The 16,068-nt window shown below is 37.9% G+C and overlaps 1 protein-coding gene across 4 annotated transcripts in view; it reads left to right on the plus strand.

Moving 5' to 3' along the window:
• Positions 1–16,068, plus strand: part of UBR3 (ubiquitin protein ligase E3 component n-recognin 3) — a 101,103-nt gene that overhangs the window by 60,380 nt on the left and 24,655 nt on the right. For 3 of the 4 annotated variants that reach the window (XM_081971068.1, XM_081971070.1, XM_081971067.1), the window contains 3 exons: positions 484–696; positions 1,669–1,805; positions 5,000–5,085. In XM_081971068.1, the coding sequence (XP_081827194.1) occupies positions 484–696; positions 1,669–1,805; positions 5,000–5,085 (436 nt within the window). The remainder of the gene's footprint in view (positions 1–483; positions 697–1,668; positions 1,806–4,999; positions 5,086–16,068) is intronic. The other variant, XM_081971069.1, reaches the window with a different exon arrangement.

The following is a 16,068-nucleotide window of genomic DNA, read 5'->3' on the forward strand; positions in this document are numbered from 1 at the left end:
GTTGTTTCAGTCCTGAGTCCTGCATTCTTCAATATTTTTATTAATAAATTAAATGAAGATATGAGGGAATGTTTATTAAATTTCAAAGGCACACAACTTTGGGAAAGATACCTTATATATATCTGGCTTTTTAAAAATGATATTGGTATAGTGGTTAATTCCAAGTGAATATGAGGCAGCAATGTGTTGAAAATGCTGTTTTAGGTTGCAACAACAGAAGAAGAATTTCCTAGACACACTTTATTATTTCTTTATTAGGCCCATGGTTGCTGCCGGCATTACTGCCGGTTCGGCGCACAAATTTTTTTTGCTATTAATCAGACTATTAATTGTGTATTTCAGATTTTTTAAAATTTCAAAGTAAACCTATCATCTTTCAGCAGTCTTCATTTCTTTTACTTTTAATCCCCACTTCCTTTGGAATTGTTACAGTTATAAATGTTTGCCGTTTCCGAAATTAACTTATTTTGTTGTTTCTTTTAGAATGATCAGGTTCTCCAGGGTTTTGCTGTGGACAAGGGAGAATTTACTTGTCCTCTGTGCAGGCAGTTCGCCAACAGCGTCCTTCCATGTTATCCTGGCAACAATGTAGAGCGAAACCTTTGTCAGTGTCATAGTACCAAGAATATGCAGGAGCTCATCAAGGAGGTGGAAGAACTTCAAGAGCAGCTGGGAACTTTCCCAGTAAGCATCATTGTAAGGCAGAAAAGATCCTTGTTAATTTGTCTTTCCATCTTCTTTCTCTTTTTCTCCTCACAATTCATCACCTGTTTGGTAAAATTAAAAAAAAGTCGAACATTGTCTGCCATTTTCTCCATTAAATGTAAACATTTAAGGAAAATTAGTTTCAAAAAGATAAATTCAATTATATCACCTTTAAAATAAAGTTATGATTAGCTCAGCATTTTGCTGTTGAATTTTAATATAAGTAAATGTTGATTATTAAATCCATGCTTTCCAGCTTCTTTCTCTAGGGCTAAATCATATTTCAAGAAATGTTGTAATAGTGTAAAAATGACTGCATTTATGACTGAAAGCTATTTAAAATCTTCCAGTTTAGAATGTTTATCTTTATGGATTATTCATTTTATCATAGCTTTTATTTGCAGTTTTATATTTTGAAGCTTTATAATGACATTTAAAAATATACTTTCATTTATAAGCTTTAGGCTCCAATTAATCCAAATCTACCTGGAAATAAATTACAGTTACATATTTTTGAGCAGCTATTACAATACTGATTAATATGGTCTGACTTTTTAGTTATTTCTATTTCTTTTTACTTTGTACTGCTTAGTTTTTAAAACAATATACCCTATTTTTATATTTAAGTGAAGTTTGTTTTATATTCTGTCATTTGTACTGATTTCAAAAACAATAATATAATAAAAATATCAATATATATCTAATCTTAATGAAAGCCTAGCATGTTGGAAGTGTTTGTTTTAAAACATCTCTATCAGTGAACTGCAGCGAATACTTTATTGAATAGCTGAAAGTTTGTTGAACATCTCTATGTAAAGAACATCTCTATGTTAAGATGTAATGTAATGTTGTATAGTTCTATTTAATATTTCATTGCCTTATATTTGCAGAACTCATTCTTTGTTTTTTCTGTTATTGCTGTTAGTTTTGCCAAATAAATTCAAGCCCTCTTTTCTTTAACAGTCAGAAACCAATTTAAGTAAAGAAATGGAGTCAGTGATGAAAGATATCAAAAATACTACCCAGAAAAAATACACTGACTACAGCAAGACTCCTGGATCACCAGACAATGATTTTCTTTTCATGTACTCAGTAGCCAGGTGGGTAAAACACTATTTGAAAAACTGCTTCAGTTGCCTTAATGGCCAACCCTCAACCTACAAGTTTATGGAATGAGGAAATGTGGGTGCAACAATGAATAAATGGGAGTTGATGATCTTACTAAGCATTTTCCACATAACCTTGGTAAATAAAAACTGAAAACCATTCAGAAGAATTTTATCAGGCTGTGTCATGGACACTCTAATTTATCTAAAGCGTTTGATTTTATCCTCATCAAATACTTTGTATAGTTTTTATGATTGTATTGATTTTTGTGAGTCACCCAGTATTCTGGTAAATAAGACGAAAGACTATAAAAGTTTTTAAATAAAATAAATATGTCTCAGAAGGATTCTATTAAAGAGCCCACTGGAAAATCTTCACTGGGTAGATACAGTTGCAGAGAAAATAGTATTGTCGTCACAATTGCAGTTTGATAATGTTCAATTTTTACAATTACAAATTCTGATTTCCACTAATTCTTATAAAATAACCTGCTCCATGTGTTCAGAATGGATGCTGGGTTACTTTTTTGTAACTTTTCTTGTCACAATGATTTTTTTTTGTGTGTGACACTGCTAGCAGTGGTGGGTTCCAGATTATTTGGCATCCTACACATAAACACGCGCAACGCGCGCATGTGTCTTACCCTCCAGCGACGCCTCCACAATGCTCCAGCTACTCAGCGGAGCGTTGCGCAGGTGCTATATGTGCTGTGCGCGTGCACTGAAGCGCCAAAGAGTTTAAAGACAGGTAAGGAGCTTGGGCAGGTGGGTGGGCCCTCCGGAGCACCATACCGGAACGGTACCCAGTGCTCCGGGCAGGCACCGGTATGCCCTTACCGGGGCATACTGTCTGCAACCCACCATTGACTGCTAGGTACTTTGAAAGTCAGTAGAATTATCTCAGGGCATACTTGCACATTGTCTGTGCATGATACATCAGAGTTATTAATGCATGTGAGTATTTCAGGAAGATAGTAACCTTTTCTTGAGCCTTCAAGAAGACAGTAAAGCTATGAAGAACTGTGATTTTTCTAAGCTGATGAATGGCTGTATACTTTGACCTTTGTAAAAGTAATAAGAACTAAATTTAGTTTAAAGGGTTTTTTGTTGTTACTTATTCGTACACTAGGATTTTTCTTAAAAGGTTTCAGAAAGTTCTTTTTTAGTGCTATTGAACTTTACACCTTTTAAAGGTCATATACTCCAACCGTTTGCAACAAGAAAAAATGAATTCTACAAAACATGTGTTAACAGTGCTGGAATACCAAGAATGAGGTTGTAGTACTTTTAAGTACAGGATAGTTTTCATTATCTGAAAAATATACAGAATTGGTTTATAAGAATGCTTCTAGAAATGTAAAAAGTCCAATGGTTTGTTTACTTGGTGATCCTACTAAAAATGGTGGCTGGTCCCACACATTCAAAATCATTATAGAGATGTCACGGATAGTTCTACTGCAGGGGTGTCAAACTCATGGGCCGCAGGCCGGATGCCTCACACTGGCCACGTTCATCCACATTTTAGTGAAGGGGGAAAAAGTCACAATATGTCACCTGATGACAATGTGGTGCTACTAAGTTTGATACCCCTGTTCTATTGTATTGAAAAAAAAATCCAGAAATTATGCAAATATGTTGCTTTAGTTAAAGAAGAAAGCTTTTTATTTGGAAGGTCAAATGACTGAAGAGGACAGAGAGCAAAATGGACCATCCCAAGCTCTGTGAGGAACCTAGTTAACGTCTAACAGCTATTTCACCACAGCAGAGGGAGTGACAGAAAGTAGGCCCACTCTTACTGGCTCAGTTGAGAGAGTACAACCCTGTTTATTTTTATTTTGAAAAAGCTTTATTTTCCTTTCCCTTCCTCACTCATCTCTTTCTGTGCAGTCTTTTTCAAGGACAGGGGCCACCTTTTGTTATTTCTCAAGGATCAATAATGTCTTTCTTTTTTTTATGGAACAGTGAGTTATCATTCCTGAAGAGATTTCAGGAAATAAATATTTTAATATTCATCTAGTGATCTAAGGTGCGATTTGCATTTTTTTTCCTGTACACTAATATGAAATCAGTGTCACAGCTTTGCTGTTAAGTTTTTTAGAAATTCAGCGAGTGCTGCAAATTGCCTGAAGAGTGGAAAATTCCCTAGTCATGTGGCTGGCCTTATCAGCAGCAACCAGATGGAGCTCAGAGCCCAAACATTTTCACTGTTAAATTGCTTTTTCTCAATGTAAGGAGGATTAAAGCATTCCTTCAAAAAAAATGGTGACATAAGCTGCAAATTTAGGAATATTATTATTTGAAATGCTACTATTTTAGTAATGTGAATATGTTTTAACAAACATTTTGTACAAAAAGAGTTCTTTTCTGACATATGCCACTGGAATTTTTGCAAAATAGTTTATATTCAATGAAATCCTTCCAAGTGCTTTACATTATTTGGATTAGCTATGCTGTATCTCAGGGATGGGCAATCTGGTACCCAGCAAATGTTTCTCGATTTCAGTTACCATCTGCCACTGATTTCTACAGCAACTGGAGGAGTTAAAATTCCACATTTGTAAGGTACCACATTGCTTTTACCCTGAAAATAGCATTTAGCAATAGCGTTTAGACTTATATACCGCCCCGTAGCACTTTACAGCACTCTCTGGATGGTTTACAGTGTCAAAGCATTATTTGCATATTTTCCCAAACAATCTGGGTCCTCATTTTACCGACCCTTGGAAGAATGGAAGGCTGAGTCCAGTTTGAGCCTCATCGAACTCCAGGCTGTGGAGCAGAGTCTGCCTGCAATATTACATTCTGACCACTTTAACCACTGAGCCACCAGGGCTCTCTTTACTCTGATGCAGGGTAAAGCAGCAATTTTGTAGTTGCCTTTTAAAACTTTCCCCCCTCAATCAAGAGCTGTAGGAAGCTGGGCAGTCATTTAATGATATAACTGGATGGTGAGATGATGATCTTTGTGGCTGCACAAAAGAGGGACTGGAAGAATTTGTGCAGCTTCAGGAGAAAATTAACTTGCCTACCTCAAATTAATACCACAGTTTAGTATGCCATGCATACTCTTGTCATGTTCTTGTTTCCTTTCATTTGGGGGGGGGGGGAAGTTTTACAAATCAATTGGACTATTTTTGTTAGAGCTTATAAATAATTAAAATAAGGCTATTCCCCTTCTGTTTATTCAGGACAAACTTAGAACTTGAACTGGTTCACCGGGGAGGCAACCTGTGCCTAGGGGGTGCAAGTACAGCTGGAAAGAGATCCTGTTTACGTATGTATCTCTAGATTCTATATAATTTAGCTAGTTTTATCTAAGTTATTCTTACTAGAGTCAACTTAAAATAATTCAAGCAACCTTTGTAGAGTCTGAATGTGTTTTCTATCCATTAGTTGTTTAATTGTTTAGACTTTTAGTTTCTTTGTCCTCAAGAAAGTGGTTTCTGTACAAGTCAAGAACATTGCTGAATATAAATTGCACATCAAATTTCCACCCCGAAATAATCCTTAATGGAAACATTCCTTGAATTACTGATCACGAAAACGAGATGATTTTTGTTTGCCAGGTATTATTTGATCTCCAACCTGACTTTGAAATTGCTCTCTGTTGGATAAGGAGAGGACAGAACTGTAGCTGGCTGACTCATCAATACATGGATAAAAAACTTCCTTTAATTACTTACTTTTAAAAAAATGTATCACTCTCAATCTCCCTTTTCAACTTTTTCCTAACTTCACTTTTTTTGAAAGAGAAAAATCCACATTTTGATGCCTTGTCACAGTCACATGGCCCTGATGCTCATATTTATGTGTCCCTTAATATGATAGTTCAGAGAAACAAATTTCTCTTCAACAGAATTACATACATAAACATTGTGCTGAAGTTTGTTAGGAAAGGGAAGAAAAATCTTGCCACAGTATTGTTTATCTAATATATGTCAAGGTTCTGACTAATGAACCCAAGCAAATCAGAACCCTGAGAATTGAATCAACCTTAAAGGACTTCTTTATTGAGTATATCATATAGGCACGTGTTAAAGGAAAATCAACTCTAAATAGCTCCTGTGGTTTCAGTATAATTAAAATAGAAAATAAACCCATCCCCAAGTATCACAGATCACGTTGGCTAATTACGACAATTGGCTGGCTCTCCAGGTACTCCTTCCCCAACCTTATCCGTTACTGGTGGAGATGACCTTGATTCTCACGAGAAAGCACTCTGTTGTGTCTAGTAAGGCATTTCAACCTCCTTCCCCTTCTGTGTGCCAACTGAGGAATAGTAAGATGGGTTCTGCCAGGTTCAATTTGATGTTGACTATATAATTTTTAATAAACATACTAAGAGTATAAAATGAAAATGAAAATTGTGGGAAAAGGGAAAGAGAGAAGTGAAGGACGAAGGGGAAAAAAGTGTTAACTTTTCAGTTCAGTAGAAGGAACATACCGTGTTTCCCCGAAATTACGACATGTCCTGATAATAAGACCATGCCGTATTGTTCCTGTGAGCAAAAATATACGCCCTTCCCCAATAATAAGCCCCCTGGACAACCCCCACCCCCACCCAGGCAGAGCGCCACTCACCAACCTAGCGATATCCTGAAGGCACAAAGCCGCAGGAGCTGGGGGTAGGGGGGGAAAGGCGCTCATTGCTTAACGCCTTTGGGATACTGCTAGGTTGGTGGGTGGTGCTGTGCCCAGCTGGAGCGGGGGGTTGCTGGGCAGCTGCTCTCACGAGCAGCCGCCTGGCAATGCCCCTTTCTAGCCGGGCAGAGGGCCACTCACCGACCCAGTAATATCCCAAAGGTGCTAAGCCGCGTGGCGCTCTGCCCGGCTGGAAAGAGAGGTTGCGCGAGCACTTGTTCTGCCTCCAGCTCGCGTGCCTCCCTGCCTCACCATGCCCAACTCTCCCTGCAGGGCTGGGCCAGGGCACCGCTGCCACCACTGCCGCCCCGCTGCTGCTGCCAGACTCCGAGCATAACTGGAGTTTGGAAGCTGGTTATGCTCAGAGCATGGCAGCGGCGGAGGCAGCGGGGTGGCGGCGGGTCGTTGTCGGCGAGGCAGAACAAGTGCTGACGCAACCTCTCTTTCCAGCTGGGCAGAGTGCCACCTTTCGGATATTACTGGGTCGGTGAGTGGCGCTCTGCCCGGCTGGAAAGGGGCATTGCTGGGCGGCTGCTCATGAGCGTGGTCACCTCATGACAGCTTTGTTGCGCTGCTGCGACAATGCAACGCAGCCGTTTGCCCGGCTCTTCGGACACCCGCTCGCAAGAGAGCAGCCACCCGGCAACCCCAAACCAATAAGCCCCCCCCCCCCGATAATAAGGTCCAAGCAAAATTTGGGGGGGGGGGGTAAAAAAAATAAGACCCTGTCTTATTTTCAGGGAAACGGTATTACATTACAGCCTTTTTATTTCACATATACTAGACATTTGTCTAACAAAAAAAATGTCTAATCAGTAAATCACAAAGTCACGATTTCTTTTTTTCTATCTTAAGTGCAAAATCCAGAAGTGATTTCCACATAGTTAGATATATTCTTGTTTTTTAAAGCCGTTAATTTGACCATCTCTGCTTGTTTTATCATTCTTTCATTGGAGTTAATGTATCTTTTCATTTTTGCACATAAAACATTCCCGCTGTGGTCAACATATCTAACAACAAAGTTCCAATTGTTTTCAGGTTCTTTTTTCATTAACTCTAGAAGAAAAGTCTTTCGTTTAATTTATATATTTATATTAAGAATTTTCTATATTAAAATATGAATCTTACCCTAGTTTTTCTTTACTTTGTCACAAGACCACCAATGTTAATAGAACATTCCTTCCATATGCTTACATTTCCAACAAACATTTGAAGTACCTTTATAAATCTTAGACAATTTATTAGGTGTTAAATATCAACTGTACATTTTATAGAAAAATTCTTTTAAATTCTAGTTCAATGTAAATTTTAAACTCTTCGTCCACCTGTGTTTCTATTGTTCAAGCATTATGCCCAAAATTCTTTGCCTATTGAATCATGCATTGCTTTACATATTTGTCCTCTAAATTCAATTTCAATAACAGATTATAAACCTTGGTAATAACTTGTTCATCATTACCACATATTACAATTTCAAATTCATTTTTTGCAAGGTCAAACCCATAACATTTTGGCTACTTTAATTCTTTCTTTCAGTTGTATGTAAGTAAACCAATGATAGACACACCCTTCTAATTAACTCCAACTCTTTTTAATATTAAAGAGTAGTTCCACCTTGATTAAAAATTATTCTCTAACCACCAGCCTGGGCTTGCCATCATTTCTTTTCTGTAAAAGCTTCGTACAACCATAGAGCATACTCCCAGAGCGACATCCGCCCTCCGTGCTTTGAAAAAAAAAACCCAGGCGGCGGGCGGCACCAGCAGCAGAGGTGCCGTTCACGCGAGCGGGGAGCAGAAAAGCCGCTGCGCAACCCCCCTCTCCAGCCATGCAGAGCCCCATTGACTCACCTAGGGGCATTCCGAAGGCACCGAGCCGTGGGAAGCGGAGGGCGGCGAACAGGCGCTCGCTTTTCTTGGTGCCTTCCGGGTACTGCTAGGTCGGTCAGTGGTGCTGTACCCGGCTGGAAAGGGGGGTTGCCGGGTGACTGCTCATGAGCTTGGTCACCTCATGGCTGCTGTGTTGCTGCTGTGACAGCGCAACACAGCCATTCGACCCTGAGGCTGTGCCCGGCTCTTCGGGAACCCAGTCGCAAGGGAGCTGCCGCCCGGCAATCCAAAAATAATAAGCTCTCCCCTTTAATAAGCCCAAGGCCATATTTTGTGGGTCAAAAAAATATAAGACCCTGTCGTATTTTCGGGGAAACACGGTACTTTTGTCAGTGAGTATTGTATTTGTGGGGATTGTTTTGTTTTTCTTTAGAATCAAAGCAGAATCTTTAATTCTTTAAAGTTAAATATTCAACCCAGAAACATCTATAAAGGATCTCTTGGTTTTATTCTCGTTACCAAATTCTTCCCTGGTTTGAAATTCTGCAGTTTCTTTATAAATATATGAGGTAAGGTGACTGTGCGGATCATGAGGAAAACTATAAATACAGAAACATTTTCATAATGCAAGTAATTGTATTAACTTTGAGTCACAACTAGGAGAGATTATTTCTCTTTTGTCTGTACAAAGTCAAAACTTTGATCCAAGATTATATCATGGATAATATATTTTTCCAGTTCTTTTGATTGGAAGAACTATTTTCACTGTCATTCTATCTTCCTGGGTTAAATTGCACCCTGGAAGGAAGATATATAATCAAAATTTTGCTTAACTATATAATCCAGACTCCAGATTTATCCCATTTTGTGTATTTGGCAATCAGCAATTAGAGACTTACATAGGCCTTAAGTATTGGACCCAGTTTCCTGAAATGCAAAATCTGTTAGTTGTTTTGGGTCTCACAAAGCATGAGAAAACAGAATTTAACGAAAAAGCCACTTGTGCTCATTAACTGACATTTTAACATATGTAATTCAGAATATAATTCATGTCATTGGCCATTGGTCATAGTGGCTATTGGGACTGGTCATTATAGTCCAAAATATCTGGAAAGGGCTGTATCAGGAAGTCACATTTAAAGTGCTTTGTTGAAATAAGCCTATCATCATAATTAATGAATCTGAGGTATCTTAAACAATTCTAATACTTCAGATGTAATAGTACTAAAATTGATAATGTCTAATCTTTTTGCATCTCGATTAAAAGAAGGAGAACACACACACAGATTCAGCTTGTTGGTTTACCTAAATAACAGCATAATACCCTTGGTTTGTCAGCAATAAAAAAAATTGCTAAAACTTTGCAAAACAGCTACATATGTTAATATAGAATCTATTTTGCTTTTTTACTTTTTCTGGCCTGCCCTTCCATTGTATTGCTGCCCCCCAAACACCATCCAGAATACCAAGCATGGCCATTAGGTCAAAAATAGTTATATATCTTGGGGGGGGGGGGGAGTAGGGGGTTTCGACACATCACTATCAACAGCAAATTTAGTTTTGTCCTGTCTCCATCTTTCCTTTGAGGAATACAGCTCTCAGCATACTCCTCAAAAACAAGTGTAGCTCTTTGCTTGAGAAATACAGAAGATCTTCATACATGAAATCATGACAGCTCTTCAGTCACAGGGCTGTTCTTTCTAAAGCGTGTCACACAATCACTCTATTATCATTGCATCCAAATTAGACTAATTTCCTTGCTTTGTTTTCTCATTTCCTACTTACTCAAGGCACAGCCTGCCCAGAGGTTTTCAAAGATAATTCAGGCTGTCATTGGGATTAAAAAAAAAACCTAGCACTTTGCTAAAAAGTCTCTATAGTAACTGTTTACCTTTCAGTATACTTGACATAAGTAACTGAATGAATAGAAGCCTTAATTCTGATTTGGCAGATTCACCCCATCTTCTACTAAGAGTTAAAAAGGTTTATAGTGCATTTATGTTTAGATCAATAAGAAGCACTACATGCAATTTATTGATATTTAGATGATGTTGTTCTCCTAGTTCAATTAAAACTCGTGTACCTTCCCCCCCCCCCCACATCCCTCAGTCTTTCCTTGGATATTGATTAATGAAGTGTCTGTCTTGTGTCTGAACACAGTGTTCTGCGTCAATCATACAACTGCAAAATTTGTTGATTCGATACAGAATATGATGTTCCAGGTGAAGTCTTATAGCAGCAGGTGTCTTTGAAGATGTAGGAGCAAATAGGTCAAGTGTTGTTTTAGCAGGTGTAAGAGGACAGCTGTGTGATGGGAAGTAAAATTAGGAATGATTAATGCAACTACTGATGCTGAGACAGTATGAAAAGGACAGTGACCTAAATGTCAGTCTGAATGGTTCTATATAAAGCTTAACCCTCGAGGCATAGTTGAGATTCAGAACACAGCATACCATATTTTCAGTATTCTCAGAGAAACAAGAAAAACAGAAGATGTTGGTTCTGAAGGAGCAGAAGCACTACCTGGAGATATTTCTGGATTCTTCTTTCTTTTTGAATGCTTAAATGGTGGCTGTGGCTAAGGAGTGTCCTTTACCAGCTTCAGCATCTTTCTTAGAACAACCAGACTTTTAATCATTGATACCAGAGGTGGTATTCCGCTGGCTCTGACTAGTTCTGGAGAATTGGTAGAGGAAATTTTGAGTAGTTCGGAGAACTGGTAAATACCACCACTGACTGGCCCCGCTCCCATCTATTTTCTGCCGCCCAAGTCCCAGCTGATCGGGAGGGAATGGGGATTTTGCAATAACATTCCCCTGAAGTGGGGAGGGAATGGGGATTTTACAGTATCTTTCCCCTGCCATACCCACCAAGCCACGCCCACAGAATCAGTAGTAAATTTTTTTTGAATCCCACCACTGATTGATATAGCCATATAAGCTGGTTTTCAATACATTTCAGCTTGATGGAAATTGTTGCAGCTACACTTTTAGATGACCTTTAGTGTGGATTCCATATACCAGTCCTACAGCAACTGTATAAGCCATTAAACTGTTTTCAGCGCAAGTTGTATTTTCTTATGTAGTAATCTCTAATATGTTTGGGGCAGTGGTGGCTTTCGAAATTTTTTGGAACCTCTTCTGTGTAGGTGTGGCCTGCTTTGTGGGAGTGGCTTGTCGGCCATGTGACCGGGTAGGAGTGGCTTGCCAGCCATGTGACCGGATGGGAGTGGCTTGGCAGTCATGTGACCGGATGGGAGTGGCTTGGCAGTCATGTGACCGGGTATGAGTGGCGAAGACGATGTCACTGAATTCGTTGCCCCAATGGATGATCTACAAAAAGATATAAAAAAGGAAATTTATTATTGTGTATACTTACTACTTAAATAAGATTAAAATAAGTACACAACACAATAAAAGAGCTACTTTCGAAGGAAGATGACTGTTCTTGCCAGTCTTCAATATCACTGACTCCAATGAATGGCCTGCACAAAGAAGAGACCCAGAAATTAACTCTTTCATTGCATGCACTGCATTAGGATGAAACCAGCACACAAAATAATAGAAAAGGAAGATTACTGTCCTTTTGTGTGTTGAAGTCACCCACTGACCACCTTGCTCCAATGAATGGCCTGCACAAAGAGATACAGAAAGGAAGACTTTAATTGCTTGCACTACTGTATTAAGGATGAAACAACCACACAAAGCAATAAAACAGCTACTTACAGAGGAAGGATGACTGTCCTAGCGGTCATACTCTGTTGCTTCTTCATCCTGTTAAATAATACTAACCGCAGAAGAAATAAAACAATATTGGACTCGATTGTGGTTATAAGGTGAGGACTGCACTACAGGTAACAGAAGGGGCCTCTGTTTTCACCCAGCAATGTACACTCTTTTCAGGAAGTTTCCCCCCCAACAAACAGGAAAGATATAGTTTTTTATCTAAGAAGTTAGATCAAGAATGAATGTCATAGGTAGATTCACAGAGCAATACAGATTTCTTTTTCTGAAATTTATTACTCAGTTCAAAAAACAGGAATATATGAATTAGGTTCAGTACTTAGGACAGACCAAGAAACTATTCAAGAGTTAGTGGTGTCATGGTTAGAAGCAATGGTGAAGCGAGATATGGATTTAAAACCAGTAATATTTGGTTGGGCATTTCAAAGGGAATACAATACATATTTAATTTTACACATGTTAACAGCTGCTGGATTTGTGTTTGCACAACAGTGGAAAAACAGAGATATGAAAATGAATAAATATTAGAATGTGCAGGAATAAATAAATTGACAATTAAAATCAAGAAGGCTTCGAATACTTTTTCACGTGGGATTTGTTTTAGCAATTGCTAACAGAAACAGAAATTAGAAATCTAAAAGTATGAAAGAAAACACCAATTATGTAAGGAAAGGTCACTAAAATGTACAAGGAAATATTATTAGTATTTGATCATTATTAATGTGTAGGTAACTGCGGGACATTACACAGCCATACACACAAAGTATGACAGTGCCAGGAAAACACCAAAAAATAACAATTTCCCCCCAAAAGACTGCAGACGAAACCGGTTTTTTTCCCTAACCCTTAGGATAGGAAAGACAAAGCCACTGGAATAAAAAACATCAAGGCATTGTGGGAAATTATAAAGGACAGTGCCAGGAAGCTCACAGAACCAGCAACCACCTCTCAATTACCTAAACAACCAGGTATCACACAGAAACAACCAGGTATCACACAGCCTTGCACCAACCTGGCCTGCCCATAGAAAAGCAGCCACTTTGAGACACATAAACCATGCACCAACCTGCACACTGAAAAGCAACATATTGCATCACAAATAAAACATTTGCAAAAAAGAATAACATTTATTGTAATAAACATATTCAATAAACAATAAATAAATAAAATTCCCTAAAAATAATTTTTTTAAAAGATATTCTCTAAATAATAAAAAATACTTAAAAACCATTTAAAATATTCTATACACAATATTTTTAAATGTATTGAGTATAGAATATTTTTAAATGATTATTTTAATTTATTGTTGATAGAATATTTTTCTAAATAGTCTAAGACAATTTAAAAAAAGATTCTATGAACAATAATTTAAAATAAAACCATTTTAAAGTATTCCACACACAATAATTTAAAATAAAACCATTTTAAAGTATTCCACACACAGTAATTTGAAATAAAACGAGTTAAAAGTATTCTACACACAATAAATTAAACCATTAAAAAAATTCTATACTCAATACTTTTAAATTTAAATGATTTTAAAAAATTCTATACACAATACATTTAAAAGTATTGAGTATAGAATTTTTTTAATTGGTTTATTTTAATTTATTGTTGATAGAATCTTTTTTTAAATAGTCTAAGACAATTAAAAAAGATTATATCAACAATAAATTAAAATAAAACGATTAAAAAAAATTCTATACACAATAAATAAAATATTCTTTAAAAAAACATTAAAAGCATAAAAGAAAAAAAAAACGAGTTACTTACCAGCAGGCAGAATCAGCAGCTCTCCGATGCGATGGATGCAGCAGGGAGCAAGCAGGTGATGAGGCAGCAGGTAAGCTGGACTGAAGGGACAACCGGGTCAACTAGGCCCGCCGCTTGGCCACGCGGCGTACGCCAGCTCGTGGCTTTCGCCAGGAAAGGCCTTCCCTTGCAAAAGCCACAAGCTGGCATACACTAGCCTCCCGACGCCACCGCCCACCCCCTTTCAGTCACGCGGCGTACACCAGCTTGTGGCTTTCACCAGGAAAGGCCTTCCTTCATGAAAGCCGCGAGCTGGCGTACGCTCGCCTCCTGCCGCGCTGCCCACCCCCTTTCGGCCATGCATTGAAGCAAAGGGAGGACCCGATCAGCAAGCGCGATGTGACAGCTGCTCGGGAACGAGAAAGACTCTTTTGAAAAGAGGAATATTGGCTGTTGGCGCCGCGCTTTTAAAACAATCAGTGAGTGGCGGGCTGGGTAGTTTAGTGTGGACGGGCAGGGGAGCGACCGAGCTGCGATGGAATGGGCGGGGCGAGCGAGCAACAGGGCTGTGGCAGGCATTCTGGAACTTACTTCCAGGTCCACCGGTGGAACCTCTTCTAACCAGTACGGTAGATTTGATGAACCTCTTCTACTGAACCGGTTAGAACTGGCAGGAACCCACCTCTGGTTTGGGGTCACAGTTACAGTGGTGATTATATTTGTGATTTATGAGCTGTAATTGAAGCCCAGATTCCAGCGTTGATGGAATCATAGCACAGGATCTTTTTGTGACAACCAATATTGATTGTGGAACTCTTTCTGTAGGTAAATTAAGGTAACATCACTTTTGAGTCTAATGTTGCCCATGAAATAACCAGATGTCAAGCTTGACTTGAAGAAGACTTTTATTTTTTGAGTTAATATGGGTTTTACACTGTATTACATTTGTATATTTTAGGGTTTTCCCTCTTTTGGGATTAATGTAATATTGGATAATAGCAAATAATTAAACTTTGTAGGAAAGATTGCAAAGTCAGAGTTGGTTTTTTTGAATTTTGTCTGTCTAGCTACCTGATGTTCGAAGAGCTGATTTTTGTTTCATTTATAAGTATGAAGGAAGAAGATTAAAGAATAAAAGAATAAATTAATTATATTTAAAGGATAAAAACAGTCTACAGAAGCCAAATTATTAACATTTAAATTTTAAAAAGAGTTTCCTTTTTGAAATTAAATGAATGATTGTAAATGTTCATTGAAAGTTTCTCATTTGTTCTCTTTTTTAATTTTGCTAAGTGGTGCCACATCGATTTTTAAAAAGTTTAAACATTGAAGTATGGAAAATATATTTTTTGTTACATAAGACAGTGTGTTTAGGTTGGAGTCAAACAACTTTTTTTTAACTTTTAAGCCTCCATAATTCCATTTTTAATCACTTTTTGCAATCACTCAAAGCTTATATTATTAGGTCAAAGCTGATAATACGTAAAGCTGTGCTTGTCTCATGCTAATCTCAACTCCCTTGAAAATCATTGTAAAGACTGTTGCCCAAAACTACAATCCTTCAAGTAAGAGAGTGTTATTGAATTAGTTTTACATTAAGTAACATAATTAAGACCACCCTGTAAATACCACCATATGCATGAGCCCAAAAACCTTATCAGCTCATCCTAAGTAACAGCCTAATGCTACTATTGTGCTGTTGCTGGTGTCTGAAATTCAAAGAAACCAAAATGTTGTTACTTCTGCCCTAGATAAAACTTGACATTAATTAAGCAGCATTGTCTTGTGTTGCATAAAATCTGCATGGATGCCCATTATCTAATCTTAATAGAAAAGGGATGGGAAGAAGAGAATTAAAAGAAGCAGATTATTTACAAGGATTTTGTTATATGTGACATTTAGAATTAATACTGACCAAAAATGCTAGATGTTTTTTGCTTATTTATGCCGTGTTACTTGGACTTTTTAATGGGATTTATTGGTCGTAATATTTATCACATTTGTTGCTGTTTTGTCCCACTTTGTAGAAATGCTATGGAGTTTTTCAAGGTACACCTTAACAGCTTTCAGGATTCTCCTAAAAACATTTTTTTCAGCGTCCATTTTAAGTTACAATAAGTGCCGAATGAAGGGTCTAGTATAGGTAAAGGACTCCCTGTGTATTTCTAGTCATTGCTGCCTATATGGGGTAGTGCTCATCTCTTTTTCAAAGCCATTGAGCCAGTGCTGTACGAAAACATTTCGCAGTCATGTGGCCAGTATAACATCACAGAGCGCTGTACCTATTTATCT

The sequence above is a fragment of the Natrix helvetica genome (genome assembly GCF_964273705.1).
Source record: "Natrix helvetica genome assembly, chromosome: 1".
Lineage (NCBI taxonomy): Eukaryota > Metazoa > Chordata > Lepidosauria > Squamata > Natricidae > Natrix > Natrix helvetica.